The sequence below is a fragment of the Pagrus pagrus genome, assembly GCF_965226575.1.
Source record: "Pagrus pagrus genome assembly, chromosome: 2".
NCBI lineage: Eukaryota > Metazoa > Chordata > Actinopteri > Spariformes > Sparidae > Pagrus > Pagrus pagrus.
In genome coordinates, this window is record NC_140186.1 from 19,683,642 (window position 1) to 19,702,004 (window position 18,363).

Genomic DNA, 18,363 nt, shown 5'->3' on the forward strand with positions numbered 1-18,363 from the left:
AGTACACAAAGACAGACGTCACACACAATAAACACAATAGACAGTTCATTGGTGGCCGTGTTTTATATGAAATAACTTCAGAGATAACCTCATCTGAGAGACTTCAAAGTTCATTTCACATTTTCATCGGTACAACTAAAGCATGATTTGAGAATATTATCTGAGTATGTATTTCAGAAGAGTAGGGGGCCCATTGTTCTGTTACTGTGCAGTTATACAGCACTATGTATAATGAATGTATCCACAAGCAAAACAATGGATTACATAACTACACAATAAATATGCTATACAGTACATATCAATATAAAATGGAGATTAAAAAAAATGTTTATAGGACAGACTTACTCTATCAATCTTAATTTTACACAGCTGCTGCACTCTCCTCTCAAACCACTGCCAACATCGAACTTCTGATGACACTGCAATCAGTGATCTCACAGCAGGTGTTTCCCATTAGTGGTGCGAGGTAATGTACCTGTGTAAAGAATATAGTGTAACTGCACTTTTTCTGCTCCAGCATTAGCATTAACAATTCTGTGACGGTTTAATTATGAAAGAGAAGTTGTTGTAAGTGTATAAAAACTGTCTATTTTTGGCCACTTTGTGTATAAGATGTGCAGAAAAAGGAAATTCCTTTAATCAAATGCAGTAAGAAAACCACTGAGCTACTGGTGTGAGCTGTACCATGCATGAATCTTGGACTGGTTTATATTTGTGCTTTCTGTGGAGTTGTTACTGTGAGGTAGCAGAATACATGGGATAAAGTTAATCACCATTGGAAAGCAGAAATTTAGTCAAGACTATAGACCGAATCACAATGTTTGTTTACAATAACTTTGGGGGAGAAAACCCCTGCATCACGTATTAGCTTACATAAAATGTATTATTTCAAAGTGTATAGATCTAATTTATCTAAAATGAATGTTTGATGTTTTTATATCTCATTATTAACAACACCAACGAAAGGTTGCAGACCTAATTTACCGGTTAAGCCAAAGACTAAAGAAAATGACAGCTTGAGTTTACCTAAAATTAGCAGCTACATTGAAACGTTGCTGTAGTGTAGATACCAAAGAGGCTAGCAAAGCAACCCGCTATATAAAATATAAAACATAAAACATAAAAGCAGAAATGGCAGATAGATTGGATCACCTTGTTTTACTATATATCTTTAAACGCTACAGTTTTCCACACAGAAGTGACTGTTGTTGTTAGCGCGTCGATATTCTTTTACATTATTTAAAGGCAAGTTAAAATCTGTCAGGAAGAAAAGGTGTAAACAGAGCTTCCACACATACAGCAGTGTGCTTAAATTTTCAGTTAATCTGCGTTCACCCGATTACCAGAAGAGAACATAACCGGAGCCCTGACTCATATTTTGTGGACATACAGAGCAAGCAGCAACAGGCAACACCTCAAAATTAGTGATAATACAAAACAAATATTATAAATCAGTAAATTTTAACTTGACTCTAGCTCCAGAAAAATTGTTTTAAGAGGAAATGTCATTTTCAACTACTAGGATTCTCAGAGGGTCCTTCAAAACTTGATGTGTCTTTAGATGTGTCCATAGACATCTGTCTGTGTGCGTGTGTCCTCCGGTGCCTGCTTAGAGAATGGCTCCATGAAAACCTACGACCACAGGTGAGACACAGATAGGGTCTTTCTCCTGTGTGTGTCCGCTGATGTTTTGTCAGTGACTTGTACCGTGTGAACGTCGCCCCACATTCGTTGCAAATATACTTCTCAGACTTAATGTGAACATTTTGTTCGTGTTCTTTCATGTTGCCCAGCTGTGAGAAGCCTTTACCACACACTGGGCAAAGATGTGGTTTCTCCCCCGAGTGCGTCAATCCGTGAATATTCAAATCCTGACGGGAATAAAATCCCTTCCCGCAGATAATGCATTTGTACGGTCTTTCTCCTGTGTGGCTCCTCATGTGTCTTTTAAGTCCTTCCGAGCGGGAGAAGCAGCTCTCACACAGGGTGCATCTGAAAGGTTTCTCTCCTGTGTGCGAGCGGAAGTGTCGACGGAGCTCTGAGGCCTTGAAAAAACACATCCCGCAGTCGGCGCAGCAGTGAGGTTTTTCTGGCTGCTCCTCATGCGTTTTTTCGTGTGCTTTGCAGTGACCGGACTCGGAGAATCCTTTTCCACAGACCGAGCACGTGAAAGGCCTCTCCCCAGTGTGCATCCGTTTGTGACGGACGAGTTTATTAAGTTTGCTGAATGTCTTCATGCAGTACGAACATTGATGAGGCACCTTTGGTTTCTTTGAGTGTGTGCGCTTATGTCTCTCTAACTTTGAAGGCCTGTTGAAAACTTTTCCGCAGTCAGGACAGGGGTGCTTGTTAGTCCTGTTGTGGCAATTCTGGTGTCTGAGCAGCTTCTCCTGTTGCGTGAAAGTCTTATCACAATGCTGACACTGATGAAGAGTCTTGGGCTTCCTTGTGTGTACAGGTTTATGCCTCTCTAGCTTTGATGGTCTGTCAAATACCTTGCCGCAGATGGAGCAAGGATAACACTTGTCTGATATGTTGCTCCCTGGCTGTTTGGAGTTTTCGGGCTCAGTGGCGGTTGAAGCATCGTTGGAATCTGATTCTGAGATGACCTTCACGACGACTTCTCCTGGACCTGAGGACCAACCACATCCAAGAATATCCTCTGAATACTTCAATGAACAAATTGACTGGAAAGAACTCTCAGCAGAATACAATAACTACTTTTATCACAACACCTGCAATCCACATTTAGGGTTGCAGGGACATTTTACTGAATGGACATTCAATCTTCTGCAATCTAGCAATCTTCTGCAATCTAGCAATCTTCTGCATTACAAAGAATAATAAAGAAAAATTCAAATGCAAAAAAGTATCAATACTTACTTTCCTCTGAAGATTCTGTTTTAGGGGCAGATGCAGTGTCTGGACCCATGCTGCAGCCTATTTAGATACACATGATCAGACACAAACAGAGGAACTGGAAGATTACATCAGTATTGTAGGGCAGTGATTTAGTGTTGGTCTTTTTAGTTATGTAATAGTTCAGAGTTCATAATGTAAATCTGATGATGACATATTGGCTAATTCAAAACACATAACATAGTATTGAGTGACTGTAGTTTTCTATACTGCAATGTCTCCTTACTTATTGGCTGACTGATACATCAATACCAAATCCAAATGTTTAATGACTTGAAAAGGTGTAAATATAGTTAAGTGCAAGATTTACAAGTTGAATGTGCACACTGGATATATATTTATTCTGTGAAATCCTGTTCAATTTGTTTAGAGGCCATGCAAAATTGTATCTTACACTTGAGAGATCACAGTGTACACGAGTGTCATGATTTATATGTGTACAAACATGATGATGACATGATGAAAGAAAGAAATATATGGTCATGATTTCAACCAAGCAGGATTTAAAAGGCTCCATTTTGGGTCATTTTTAAAGCACCATCGCCTTTCGAGACAGACACAATGAATATGATCCACCCTCCAGAGATGTAAAGCTATTCATAATGCTGACTTCTGAGGGTCCAACGTGTAGCTCACAGTATTTCAAAGAGGAGGACTGAGGGGATGAGAGTCGAAACGACACTAATACTGGAAACGTAATAGACTTCAATATAAAGTAACGTTAGTGAATGCATCTCGGATTGGAAAGGAGCCAGTGCTGACTGATAAAAGACCAGATGTTGATGTAATGATGAATGTAACATCTGCAAATGGGCAGGGCAACTAAGCTTTTAGTTTTTAAAGATGAGCTTAGCACGACCCCGCTTCATGACAGATAACCCCTGACTGTTATATGGTTAACGCAAGTCATTTTTTTGCTGAAGTGGCATTAAAAACTAAGGGTAGATGATTATCTGGGACACACATGCAACACAGACAGAGCTACGTAAGCTAACTAAGCTAAAGCTAACGTTGTTGTCGCGTTAACAAACAGAACCGTTTAAGACTGAGCAGGGCGTATAAGATTGAGTCCCACCTCTCTAATACTCCTTAAAACCGAAGGCTGTCACATCTTTTGTCCGCAGCGTTTTTAATGTAACCTACTTCACATTTAAAGTTAGCTAGTTGCAGAAGCTTGCTAAACAAGCTACAGCAGTGAGAGTGCACACCAGCCCGTCCCCTGCATGACACATTCATGGGCTGCACGTAAGTCCGTATTTTTACTGTTCGTGCGCCCCAGAGTCTTAGCTGCTTTGTGTAGTGGTATCAGAGCAACTAATGAGAAGAAAGTACGCATCATGTACCAAGTGTGTTTTTATTAAAAATGTGCGGACTAACTTAAACAACGACTAGATACAGTAGATACATCCAAATCATACACTGACTTACATCTCCAGACCGAAATGTAGACTATTTTTGTTTTCGACATCCTTTCACTGAGCCGCGCTAAACTTTTTTGTCTGTTATCACAAAAAATACAAACATCAACAACAACAAAACAACAAACTCGTTTTCCCAATTCAAATGTGGCCCTTAACGCTCACAATAATTCCAACGGCACACAAACGCAGCATGGTGGGTCAGTAATGTCAGTGTCACATAATTTTTTTTTTAATTTTTTTTTTTTATACATTTTTACTACATCTACATTTTACACACATTAACAATTTCAAGATTATGAGCTTAAAGACATAAGGCTACGTAAAAATATGTTTTCAGTCTGAAACTCAGTTGCTTTTGACCGCATTACAAAGGCTATATAGTAATAAAAAAAGCATTCTATTCAAAATAAAGGTCAGATATCTGAATAAGACACCGAGAAGACAAACAACTGATCATCACATGATAAAAAGTGCATGACGTTTATGTGTATCAAATTCAGACTTATGGCAAAATAATACGAAGTAAAACAGTCCAGTTAGACAATATAAGTGATATACAGCTATCACAAATAGACTTGACTTGGTATGTATAAAACAGGTCAAGAAAAATCTCTCTCAATCACCTCACATAATATGTGCATAAATGTGTATTACACAAATAAATATCACACAACAATTACAACACAACGATCGAGAAAAACTTGCTGACCGTTTACCAAGACATGCAAAGTTACAGCTCTCCCTTCAACTGAGAGGGTAAACTGTGAGAAAAGGAGATAGAGTTCTGGATGCCCCACACTTCCAGGGCTTGGATCTTGAAATGTCCTTTGCAGAGTGGGGTGCTCTTGAATGTGTCACACGCCTCTGAGTATCCTCCCTCTAGGTCTTCCTGTAGGCAGAGTGCATGGCCCCCATCGCCACCTAAAGAGGACACATCCATCAGCACTGCATTAATAACCCCCCTGTCATCAGACATCACTGTTGTCTAGACTTTTCCCTAAAGACCCGCTTTACTCCTCTCACAATATATCCACCTGACTTACCAATAATGAGCTGCCTGTCGCTGCCCGCTATGAACATGGAGGCTTTTTGTTCCTTGGGTCTCTTCGGCTCTTTGGCAGTCATGGGTTCCTCTGACGGGGCAGTGAAGGGGATCGTCAGGTAGCTGGGGTCCTGGGGGGTTCCAGCAGGACAGGTCAGAGTTGCGGTGGCTGGTATCTCTTGAACCTGCTGAGGGTAAGCTCGTCTGGTCATAATGTTGACCATAGCCTGCTGGTAGCGCTCCATGCTGGGACGAAGCTGAAAGAGGAAGAAAATGTCTTCAAGCAAATGATAATAAAGATACAAAATCCACTGACTTGATGCATGTTACATCAAACCTGAATATGTGTACCAGTGTTGGATTCAAGAAGGATGAAGCGGCAATATGTCTCACCGTAAACACAAAACACTCCCCAGTTCCAAAGTATGCAAGACCCTCAGAGTCCTGCTTTTTTCTTTCAATCAAATCTGTTGACAGGAAGGCACCAAAAACCTGAGAAATGAGAAATATTGATATGTCACTACAATGCAAAGTGTATCCAGTGAACTAACTATTATAATTATTAGCATTAAGAAATCTTAGGTTCATATCTGAGGTTTAATCAAAGAGACATCAAAATTATCAGCCTTATTTCAATGTTGTTACCTCTTCATCCACAGTTTTGATGATCACGACCGCTGGTTCGTGTCCCTCCACATGTGAATAAAATCTATATGCCAGAAAAAAACAAAACAATGCGTTGTTTTTAGTATCCCTTAAACATGCTACACATACAACCAGACAGTGTCACTGACAAAATCACAACTTTAATAATAACAATACTGTATCTTTCCATGTTAAACTACTATATAGTTGAAACTCAGTCAAGAGGTGTTGTTTGTGTCATTCAAGATGGGATAAAGTTATGAGAAAAATCAACATTGGATATGGATTTATGGTTGTTCAACAGTAATATTACAGATGTAAAATTTTAAATAATTTAATATATATGATTTATTAATAATGGATAGTAAGACCAGTATTTAAAAGTAGTTTTAGATATTTGATGCTTTTATTATCTACAGGAAATAAGGAGAGAGTCAAAACAAGGGTCACTGAAAAAATACCTTATGGGACTTTAGGTGCTCCATAATAGTCCGAATGTCCTTTGTATTCTGAAAATGATCACTGTCTATATAGGGCATTGCTTTTTTTGTACTGTGTTAGAAACTACTACTAGTACTCAGTTAGAAACTTGAGGTGTTTTTCTACTTAAACAGCATTTTCCACCACTGAACTGTGAGTCGATGCATCACTTGACTTTCACAGTCAAAGCAAACATGTTGACAGTGAAAACACACGTCTCATTGTTACGTAACTAGAGCGGAGAATCTGTTTTTCACTGCTGGGACGTGATGTTCAGGAGTTATTGATCCATAAAGACCTGGCCTCATTTAATAATGCTGGTGTGAACAGACGGATATGAAAGATATTAAGACTTTTGGTGTATGAGAGTGACAACTCGTTAGATCTCTGTCCCACTCTTAATCTCTGATGAAAGTGCTGGATAAATGTTACGTACGAAGCGAGACTTCTTCCATGTTCAGCTGTGTTAAACAGCCTGATGGGACTGAAAAGGGCAAAGCGCTCAGGTATCCAGGCCCAGACGACTCTCATCCCAGTCCCAGTCACAACACTGGAGGTGAAGTTGCTGAAGTCCACCGTCTCAACCGACTGCCTTTAGGAACATAGAAATAGCAATGATGAGAACATGAAAAATTAAATAAGACAGATGTGAACAGTTCATTTTTCAGCATAGCCAGACTATATTTTATCTCACACACCTGATTTCTGAACCTAAATATCTAAACTAATTAATTTCCTTTAATTTCAAAATGTTTCTTAGAAATATGCCTCTCACTGGCTGTTGTATTTTTCTACTAACCCACCTCTTCTGGTGTATGCTGACGCCTTTCTGCATGAGGGAGTCCTTATTGGCATTGAACAGGAGGTTGAGTTCCCTCCGCGTGGCCATGGGAATCATGAAGGCCTTCTCCAGAAGCGTCTCAGCTGTGCAGTGGCGAGCTACGTTCTGCACAAACCTCTTCATATCTGTCCTGAAGTCCTCCACGTCTGCCACTCGGGACGACACGGATACTCTGTAGAGGCTGAGCAGAGCCAGTGCCACCCTAAAGGAATGATTGCGAAATACTTCTGAGAAATCTCACACTCAGACTGAAGGATTTTGTTTAGCATGTAGCAGCAGCAACAAACCTGTAGAGGACCTTGTAGCCCTCCAGTAGGTAGACATCCAGCACTCTGATGGCGTACGTGAACGGGAGGTCGGCAAATATCCACATGATCCAGTCGGAGTAAAACTCAAAGAGGTTCTGGTGGGAGCTGGCAATCAGTTTACGGATGCCTCTGCAACACCTGTTGGCGAGGTCTCCAAAGGTCATGCAGGAAGCGCGGTAGGTGAGGAAGGTCTGGTTGATGTAACGCTTGTTGGGGTCATTGTAGGAGATGAGGCGGGACACACTGTGGAAACACTCAGCTTCGTCCTCACTGAAGTGGAGGATGAGGGAGACCAGTTCAGGCAGAATGGGGCAGAAGTTCATGTCCGGGAAGTATTTGCCAAGGCAGAGAAGGATCTTCTTAACAGAGTTCAGCCCTGCTTTGTTGAGACAGTATCTGGACAAGAGAAGAATAAGCAATGACTCACACAATTCTACAATATCTGCCATATCACATTAGCTGACTTTCATGTCAGTGAGACAGGTTTATTTTTTTGCCAGTTCAAGGTTCATACAGTAGGACTATTGATTTTTGAACAACGGTGTACGACATGTTTTCATCATGCCGTACCTGGGTATTTCTACTGCCTCCATGTACTCTGGGACTGGATGGGTGATGATCTTCTCTTCTCCAAACAGATTCTTGGCCAGTTCATAGTAGACATCTCTGTCTGGAGTCACACACCCACTGCAGATATAACAGCAATACACATTCAGACCATTTGGCCCAAAGTACACACCGATCTTGCAAAAGGTCATGACAATAAAATATGTGGTCTTAACCTGGAATTGATGCTGTGGATGATGTGATAGTAAGCTTTGGCCCTCAGTGTGTGAGGCATGGCCCAGAATCCTTCTCGGCCCATGGTTTTCAGCTGCTGGTGATCACTCTTCAGGATCTGCTGGTACCTTTGTGCTGGTTCAGGGTCAATCTTCTCCCAGTCCACGAACTGTCCGTACTTCATCCCAGAGCAGGAGTTAATTTCCCAGTTGTCCGACTCAGAGATGGTGATCATGGACACTGACTTCAGACTGCCTTTACTGCCTGAGTAAAAAATGCATACGAACATTTGTCATTTTCATAAGCAATATAAATGGATTTTTTTATATTTTTATTTTTTATGATAGGAACATGATTTCAGTACCATTAAGTTCTCTTGATGGCGAGAGCTTGTTTGGTTTAGACTTGGACTTCTTAGAGGTGAGACAAACACCAGCTCCTTCACCTTCTCTCTTTTCCTTTTTGTTCACTTGATACAGGGGCCTGTCCACCCTCAGTGGACTGGCCCCTGTAGAGTTTCCCATGTCATAGTCGGCGTAAAGCTCTGATGTCTCATAACTGTAAAAGGACCTGGGGAGCAGTTAATTTAGTAGTGTTAGTAATAACTTCCTCTTTTTAGTCCCTTTTTGTGTTGGGTGTTTGTTATCCAATTTTACCGCAACAATAACACACAAATCCATATGAATGTAAGTAAAAATCCCTGTAGAATTAATAATATAATATAACATACCTGGAGCGAGGTCTTACACAGGTTTCCTCTGTCTGCAGCTGCACACCGTAGTTCTTACAGTCCTCACGACTGTAATAAGAGTGCGACCTCTGTCTGCTTCTGCCTCCTGCAATAGAGCCCAGGTCTTGGTCAGAGGATGTGCACATCGAAATTGAATTCATGTTTCCACAATTGGAGAACTCTGGCGTTCTTGAAACATGAATCATCTCAAGTCTTCTCCTTCGAAGAAATTCAACTTGGTAGGTACTGCGTCTCCTGAGACTAGCTGCACCGTCAGGGGATCAGGGCCTTATATAAGCCTGTGGGCTGTGTCCATATGAGGTAAGCTACAGCATAGAGGTATTGTTTATTTGTGGTGAGTTCAGCTGAGTGAAAGAAATCCAGTGATTCTCATGTTTTACCAAACAGTCTCTCCTTCTGAGAAGTATGAAATCACAAACAAGGAATAAAAATAACACAGGCACTTTTTTAAAACACATGATATTTGACCAAATGTCCTTCAAATAACCCTCATGACTGCTATGTATGTAACTGTTATTTACAGGATATGTTACATACATCCACTCACATTCCACAACAGACTGTGATTGCTATTGAAATTCACAAACTGCTTGAAATGGGTTTATTTTTACATTCACACCTATCAAAACATTGATAGCGCATAATAAGGCCGTCAGACCGATGATGTTTGGTCTTTCTCCGAAAACTGCTTCATGCGTCGCATCAAAATGCCAAATGAGTCTATTCCAAGAATTCGTCCAACAGCTATTATTCTACACAACACATATATGTTATGATCCAAACAACTACTGTTTGGTAATAAAACACAACACCTCTACACGTACTTGCCTCATATGTGGGCTCCACATGTAATAGAGCTGAAAAACACTCAGCCCCATGAGTGGAGGAGTCAGCTGTCGTTCCTTTGTGTCAATTTCCATGAAGGCTGGAACAATACAAACTAATACATGTACTTTGAGTGTAATGCAAGAAATGAAAGCAGTTAAAACATCGAGACTAACTATTCTGTGAAGACCAAGTCTGTGAGGACTGTGAGAAATGTGCCGTGGGTTTCTTACTTTCTCGGTAGCCTGCAAACAAGGCTTCTTAAAAAATTACCAATCATCTGAAAAATTAAAGCCCATATAATTTACTCTGTACTGCCAGCCAAAATACCCCTTTCTCATCAAGAGAAATGCACACATCCTATAGCCTTTGCATTTCACTCCTTACTGTAAATTTCCATTTTTCTGAAGGGATGAATCTTTGGCTGTGTGCACATAGTAAATAGAGTAAACATGCTAAATGTTTTCATGATTCAGTTTAATTACTGATCATCATTTCTGTTAGTAGTAAGTAGTAAATTGCAACTGTTTTCAAATAAGTCAAATAAGTGAGGTGTTAAAACATTCCTCTCTCTTTCCGCAAAGGTTTAATTCTGTTGAGCATGCAAGTAACTCCAATAAAAGCATCAACCATACACCTGAAATATAAACACAACACTTGTCTTTGCTCCCATTTTTCTAAGTTGAAGTTAAATAGTTAAATTTTATGCACTCATAAGATTTATTTCTCTGATTTTCTCAGATTTTGACCACAAATTTGTTCAAATCTGTGTTAGTGAGCACTTCTCCTTTGCCAAGATAATCTATTCCCTAACAGGTGTGGCATATCAAGATCCTGATAAAGGCCACTTTAAAATGCACAATTTAATCACACAACACAGTGCCACACAAGGTTAGAGGGAGCGTGCAGTAAACAAGCTGGCGGCAGGATTCTTCACCAGAGCAGAACTACCATAAGCCGCCCCCAGCGTGGTTTCTGAGAATCTGGCAGTACATCTAATCTGTCGAACAACTGCAGATACAACACATATCACAGTGTCACTGGACAAGAGCTCTGGTAGATATTCTTGCAGTCAGTATGCTAATTGCATGCTCCCTCAGAACTTGTGACATCTTGTGTTGCCTTGTGTGGAGTGTAGTTATGTTCAGGCACTGCATGCTGACTCTCTTACCCCGACATATCATTGAGAAAACAACCAATAGAAGCAGAAGTCATGTGCTATTTAGGAAATTAGAAGTATCTATAATGTTTTTGAAGGTTCACTGTGTAGTTTTGGGGAAGACATTTTAATCAGAAGAGAAAGATCTTCACTGACTGATTTTTTTAATGCCTAAACAAACTTAACAAACAAACTCTCTTCGTTTTCATGACTGAATAAACGGAATAAACAAACTGACCTTAAAGGACAACAATCCACAATTTCACACTGTTTCACTTTGTTTATATTTGCCACCTTTCTCACCTCAAACAGTGTTCTGGGGACCTTATTTTCCTATGAAAAACCGTTTGTTTATTCAGTTATGGAAAAAATAAATATTTCTTTCTAATATTGTAATATTAGTAGCCTATTGTCTACTCCAAATTTACATAGTGCCCCTTTCAAGCACATTTTTACCTTTGTTTACGTTTTTGTACAAACCGCGGCCCTCGAGTCAAATGTTCCTCGCAGCGACCCGTAGTGACGTCGCACCCAAACAAGAAAAGGTTTGGTGGTGATTACTGCCGGATGGTTCAAACTAAGTGGATTTTCTCTTCGTAGCTTACTTTTATCAAAATGTCTCAGGATCCGTGGTAAGTAATATGCTCCAAGGCTACAATAAATTGTCTCAACTGTAAAATACACGACAACAAATGGCGTTAACGACCCAGTTAGCTACTTTCTCTGTATCCTGCTAGCTGAAGTGATAGCTAGCTTTTACCTTTAAAGACTAGCGTTAGCCAAATAGCAGTAACTTGCATTTTTGAAAAAGCCGTTACAAAATCAGCTCTTTATGTGTTGAGAAATGTATCATGGTGGTCCTTGAGCCGTTGTGCAATCCTGTCGCAACTATTCAACCTAAAACTTTAACGTTAGCAGAATCGAAAGAGGAAAAGGTGATGCAAAAAAAAAGGTCACATGATAAATATAAAGCCTGGGCTCATTCTCTGACGTTTTAATCAACTAAACAAACACCTCGCAGTAGCCTACATTAGCGCAGCATTAGCTGCTTTTGAGGCTCTTTGGATTGTTCATTCTGGTTTTTAGACACTCACCGGTGTATTGAACATTGAACTACAGTATCAAAAACGCATGACATCAAGCCCTCTGGCAGTCTGAACACTGAACATCATGAGCTAGTTAGGCAAACTAGCTTGTATGTACTGATTGTATCGTATGGTATTCTAAAAATACAATTCTTACATTTCTGCAGGTTGCACAACACTAGTAAACAGATAAGACAGTTGTCATCACGCCTTTGTTTTGTTCATTAGCACATTAACCAGATGACTAAACATGGGTCTTTCCATGTTGCTCTATAATTTACTCTGTGGTTGCTGTATTATCATGTGTCATTAATGATTTACATTTACATCTTTATCCCATTCTTTGCGCTGTAGGTTGCAGAATTATGATGCTACTTGTCGCTTGTCTCAGGAAATAGCAGAAAACATTCATGAACGGAACGGGCAGCAGAGAACAGGGGGGAACCCTGCAAAGGTAAGAATCAGAATCAGAAATTCCTCTATTAGTCCCGCAAACGGGGAAATTTGTGTGTCACAGCAGCCAAAGGACAGTTCAGTATAACGATAATAATAGTAAAACATAAACAATATAATAAAAAGGTAAGAAGAAGAGCTAGAGCAGAAATAGAATCGTATATTCATAATATGTACAAATATAAACAGTGTAATTACAAACAGTGTGGGCAGTGTATTGTTATTAATAAAGCTGTTACATTCAAGTGGAATTGCCCACAGATATTTTCAGAAATAGTCAGGTTTCGCTTGCTGCCAGTTGGTGTGAACATCTTCTGTCTTTACAGATCAACATGACTCTACGGGCATCGCTGCAGAAGCTCAAACAGAATATTGCCCAGCTCAAAGACGGTTTGTTACGAGCATCATCGGCTCGGCGAATGTATCCTTTCTTCTGAGAATGCTCCAGGCAGTGGAAGTCATGAGATTGAGATTACATTTTGGGCTGAAGGGTTTCTCTTGCTTTCAGTAGCAATAGTATTCCTATAGAGGGGGGTAGAGTGTTTTGAAAAGATCTGCCCTAACTACTAAAGTGTTTCCTATTAGAGAGGCTTCTGTGTTCCTGGGTTAATTCCAAACTGACCCTCTGCCAACTGTCACTGACAGTTTTTGAAGTAATATTGACCTTTTGCATGACTTTAACGTGGCTTCATCAGAATGCAGTCGGAGGCTGATAGGAGGCAGAACCTTATTGATGACCTGCTAACCAGAGAGAAGCAGCTCAACGCCACCTTCAAGGGAGACGCCACGGAGCCTGAACCTTCCAGGTATTAAAATCTAGTCATAGTATTTTATCCAGAATGACAGGAATGAGTGGGATCACACAAGAGCTGCACGCAAATTATTGATTAGTTGTCAACAATTAAATTAATCCTTAACTATTTTGATAATCGATTAATTGGTCTGGGTTTTTTTTAAGGAAAAAAAGTTTTTGTACTCCTCAGTATACTGACTATATTTGGGTAGTGGTCATTTGAGAATGTCATTTTGGACTTTCGGAAACACTGATGGACATTTCCCCCCATTTTCTCACCAAACAACTAATCAATTAATTGAGAAAGTAATCGACAGATTAATTGACAGTGAACATAGTTGCTGCCCCAGATTACACAAGGATGACATTCTGAACGTTTTTAAAGGCTTAGGTGAATCTCAGCATATTAACATATTAATGATCACTGTGATACTTCACTTAAATCCATACTAGTAGTTCAAATGTCCCCATCTATGTGTCCCTTTTAACTGTTAAGGAGCACTTATCATGTTTGTAAAGAGAAAGCTCCAGCAAATCCTCATCAATGCAGAGTGTGAACCACCCTTTTTTGTATATGAAGGATGGTTTCGTAAACTACTCAGACACATTACTGCCTCAAATAGTGTATTCTAGAGTAGTCTGGATTGATGCTTTTCTTAAAGCACTTTTATTTTGAAAATATTCTTTGATAGCCAGCTTTTTTCTTAAGTAGTTTGAGAAATTTGTGTAATATTTCTCCACCATGAGTCTCTGTCTGTCACTGCCATTCAGTGTCAAAATGACCAAATAAAGAGTTGACCCATGATGCTTCGGGGGGCATCCTGCTCAGAACATGCCACCTTTCATTTTCTGATTTTTTTCCTCTCCGAGATCTTTTCTTTTATAATATCTGGTGCTAGTTGCCCAATTAAAAATAATGAATCCTCATTCTCTTGGCTATGTCCTTGACCAGAGAGGTCATAGGCTCGGTTCTCTGCTTTGATGAGATGTCACCGGTCACTAACTTTCTGTGAAAGTCTTTGCACATCCTGTGTGCTGTGACCTCTTCCTGTGTCTGTCTGTCTGCCACTTTGACAGGGCATCCTAAACTTCATAGCTAATTCTTTTTTATTGGGAGATTTGTTCGTTTTGCACTGTTGATCACACATTTGGCACCTCCTGAGAAAAGAACGCACACGCACACACTAATTCTTTTGAGCAGTGTGTGTGTCTTGATGAACAAGAATAGAAGGAATAAGTTTACAGTTAATTACCCTCCACTGAACATTTATTCGAATACTTGTGGAGCAAATCAAAGAGCTGGATGTCACATCTTATATCCTCTTCATCTTCTGATATCATGTCAATGTGACAGAGCTGAAAACCTTAGGCAGCAGGCAGTCATTACTCTGTGTAATGTTTGACCTAGTCTGGTGCAGGTGATATTTGTTTGGACAGGAAGAGGAAATGGTGTCATGTTGTTAACTGCCTCCGGTTTCTCACGTCTGTGTTATAGACTAGTGTTTTTTAGATGGTACCTCTGTCAAGTCAATTTCAAGTCAAGTCAGTTTTTTTTTTGTTTAGCCCCCAAAATCACAAATCACATTGCCTCAGTGGGCTTTACGGTCTATGCAGTGTAGTTTCTATATTGCTGAGGCTCAGCTTTTATACAACCCTGATTCCAAAAAAGGGATGCCATGTAAAACATAAATAAAACAGAATGTGATCATTCGCAAATCCCCTTTGATATATACTCACTTAAGGACAGTACAAAGAAAGTAGATCTAATGTTTTACCTCATCAACTTTATTGATTTATCTAGGTATGTGCTTATTCTGACTTTAATGGGTGCACCACATTTCAACCAATTTGGGACAGGGTCAACAGAAGACTGGGAAAGTTGTGGAGTGCTCAACAAACACCTGTTTGTAACATTCCACAGGTAAACAGGTTCATTGGTAACAGCTGATAGTATCATGATGGGGTATGAAAGGGGCATACTTGAAAGGCTCAATCATTCACAAACAAGGATGGGGTGAGGTTCATCACTTTGTAAAACACATGATTCTACAATGGATAATATTACATGTTTTTGGAAACACTTTGTTAACACAGTTTGTTTGCAAATGATTGCATTTTTATTGTTTATTTTTTTTTACGTTTTACACAGCGTCCCAACTTATTTGTAATAGTGGTTGTACACTCTCAATTCCTTTACAGTGTAGTACTCATGGAGGAATACCTGAAATGACAATAGAGTGAGACCAGGCATCAGTGTTTCATCAGATCAGTAGAATGTGGAGAACCACTTTTATGGATGCCTTGATATGAGACTGCTTTTCTCTGATATCTTTCACAAGCTTTGGTTTTGGGATTGATCTACTTAGCGGTGCTTTGTACGGGCTTTCATCTTTTTTTACAGACCACACACCCAATTACATAAAAGGCTCTGTTAAAAAAATCTCAAATCACATTTGCTAATATATTAGCTTGGCGAACTATAATCATGTGGTTGTATGGTTTTTAGTTTGCTCACTGAGACCTAACTTTAATAGTGATATGTGGTGGGTAATTTGGATTTGTGGGTAGAACCCATTCCCACTGTGTGGTCTCTGAGGACAGAACGTGGGAGGGGGTGGATTGGCCATGCTTGGATAATCTAAGCTGCTCTTTTTTTTTTTTTTTGTGAGAACTTTGGGTAGAAGAAAAGGGATAGAGGTTACAGACAGAAACAATACATTTTAAGCATCTCCATTTCAGACTAAGCAAAGAAAAGGACATGGCGCCTACATTTGAATGCTCGGTTCACCCCGCTGCCCCTCAGACCCACCTTTCCTCCACTATTCGGTAACCTCTCCTTTGTATTTGATTGTGCTGGAAATATTTGTAATTAGTTAAATCTCACCTGTCTAAGTCATTCATTCAGGATGTGGGTGCTCGGGCCCCGATGGCGGCAGTCTAGTGCAAGAGATGTGCCTGACTGATTTTGGCGCTCCCCACCGACTGGTTAATTGGATCTTCACACACTGGGCACTTGCATGGAGGAAGTGGAGGGCTGGCACACAGTCTCATAGTAATCAAACATGTCAGAGAGATTAGAGCGAATGCCTCGTTTCACCCACTCCTCTCTGATGGTATCAGTCTCAGCTAGCCAGCACTGTGAGTGGTCTCATAATGCTTTACTTACCACTTCAAAAACTGCTGGAATAAGTGATCACACACAGATGTGTGAGTTTGGGTGAGATAAAAGCAGCATTATGCATTACTATAAAAAAAAAAACAGACTCAACTAACTAGAGAGATTAACCAAAAAAGCTTTCTCTTTTGAATTTGAAAGATAATGTTTAAATGTACCCGTGAAAGACAGAATTACTTGAGCAGGACACCAAAATCACAGCAATACAGTTTAGTATAGGAATGTTAATTTTTCTTCTGCCTCTGATAAGCCTACACGTGGCTCAGGTCACTTTTCCTGGGCCTGACCAGGAGACGACATGCTCACAGTAGACATTGGTTAAATCCAGCCTCACACAGAGATTCTGAACCCGTCACCGCAAGGCAGCACAGCTTTAAGCTATTAACAGAAGAATAGCTTTTAAACCACACAGCGGTGTTTAGCACAGCACAGTACAGTGCAGAGAGCTCTCCGGTCTGTCACTTTGTCGGGGCAAAAACCTCCCCAGCAATCCACAGTCCTGTGACAGATTAACATGCACTGTTTACACACTGCAAGCTAACCTGGAATTTTTCAATCATTCAAAACACTTAGAAGAAAAAAATGAGTAAATAAATGTTTTTTTCTGTGATCTAAAGGGTTTTGTTGTAAAAAAAATCTTCAAAAGAGTACAGTTTTGAAAGGAGAACATGCCTTGTACAGATGTGTTTGCTGTAAGAGTTGTACAGATGTGCATTATACCCCCACCCTAACCTGACTGTGTTTACTTATATAGCTAAAAGTCACTGATGCCAGATGAGTGTTTTAGACTTGTGTGATGGAATGGTGATTGACAGACAACACAGGCACTTTTTCCATCTACATTTAGTTGTAGGGCACTGTTGGGTGACTTGAATTTGAAACTTTAACAGCTGGCGCTCTGCTTTTGGGAAGGAATAGTCATTTCATGGTCTCTAAAACATTTATTGATTTATATGGTGGAAGCGATTTTGAAAGGACCTATTCAAATCATGATCATGTTTCACAGGTCAACGTTGATGGCCCAAGGGGCAGGAGCGAGTCGAGGTGTTGCGGCCAACCCCTGGCTGGTCAACGAAACGGAGGAGACCAGAGGGCTGAACTTTGGAGAGATCAAACAGCAGCAACAACGAATCATTGAAGGTAATTACACATGATTGAATAAATGGTAAATGGACTGCACTTGGATTGAGCATTTCAACCTTAACTGACAAATCACTTTACAATTTGCCTCTCATTCATTTGGGGTTCAGTTTCTTGCTTAAGAACGCTTTGACATTTGGACTGAAGGAGCCACTGACCGAACAGTCAACCCTGCAGTTAAATTTTCAAATGGCAGGAATTTTTTTAGCATAATTGAGTAAATGTCTTCTTAAATATGCTGTTCATTTTTTTCTTTTTTCTTTTTTCTTCCCTTATTTGTAATTTCTCATCATTAATAGTATCGCAGTCTTATCATGCACATTATGTAACATCTCTTAATGTGTGCGTAAAAACAATGCACATTTCCTTCTATCGGTTAAGTGCACAAAGACAGTTGTGTAACGTACGATTGAAAGATAACAAGAGCATCTATGCAAATTATTAGTATTATTAGTATTGGCTATGCTGTTGTATGTTAATACATAAAATGTGATTGTTATAAATAACATCTACAAAACATATTGTAAGTCCATGCCTACTTTTTCT

General features: G+C 39.9%; 3 protein-coding genes across 3 annotated transcripts in view; 1 reads left to right on the forward strand and 2 right to left on the reverse strand.

The window, feature by feature from the left end:
* Window positions 1-44: 44 nt before the first annotated feature.
* On the reverse strand, window positions 45-4,128 carry LOC311270484 (uncharacterized protein). The gene is made up of 3 exons (XM_084375390.1): window positions 3,995-4,128; window positions 2,884-2,940; window positions 45-2,632 (listed from the first exon to the last, which is right to left on the reverse strand). Exons 2-3 carry the CDS (start codon window positions 2,930-2,932, stop codon window positions 1,512-1,514), a joined length of 1,170 nt encoding a protein of 389 aa, XP_084231516.1. The 5' UTR covers window positions 2,933-2,940; window positions 3,995-4,128; the 3' UTR covers window positions 45-1,511.
* Window positions 4,129-4,610: 482 nt separating this feature from the next.
* Window positions 4,611-9,372, reverse strand: LOC311270669 (TBC1 domain family member 24-like; the record flags this gene model as incomplete). The annotated part of the gene is made up of 11 exons (XM_084375721.1): window positions 4,611-5,261; window positions 5,384-5,639; window positions 5,776-5,874; window positions 6,028-6,091; window positions 6,944-7,099; window positions 7,311-7,550; window positions 7,636-8,052; window positions 8,227-8,343; window positions 8,439-8,700; window positions 8,801-9,006; window positions 9,167-9,372. 11 exons carry the CDS (start codon window positions 9,370-9,372, stop codon window positions 5,071-5,073), a joined length of 2,214 nt encoding a protein of 737 aa, XP_084231847.1. The 3' UTR covers window positions 4,611-5,070.
* Window positions 9,373-11,676: 2,304 nt separating this feature from the next.
* Window positions 11,677-18,363, forward strand: part of stx8 (syntaxin 8) — a 43,323-nt gene continuing 36,636 nt past the window's right edge. The window contains exons 1-5 of the mRNA XM_084369552.1: window positions 11,677-11,803; window positions 12,611-12,710; window positions 13,036-13,130; window positions 13,405-13,515; window positions 17,684-17,817. Of these exons, the coding sequence (XP_084225678.1) occupies window positions 11,787-11,803; window positions 12,611-12,710; window positions 13,036-13,130; window positions 13,405-13,515; window positions 17,684-17,817 (457 nt within the window). The 5' untranslated portion in view covers window positions 11,677-11,786. The remainder of the gene's footprint in view (window positions 11,804-12,610; window positions 12,711-13,035; window positions 13,131-13,404; window positions 13,516-17,683; window positions 17,818-18,363) is intronic.

Bases quoted from the DNA above. Each gene is read 5' to 3' on its own strand.
- LOC311270484 (XM_084375390.1), bottom strand. From the start codon at position 2,932: ATGGGTCCAGACACTGCATCTGCCCCTAAAACAGAATCTTCAGAGGAA. The intron at 2,633-2,883 runs GTAAGTATTGAT...GTTGGTCCTCAG, and splicing joins AACAGAATCTTCAGAGGAAA to GTCCAGGAGAAGTCGTCGTG.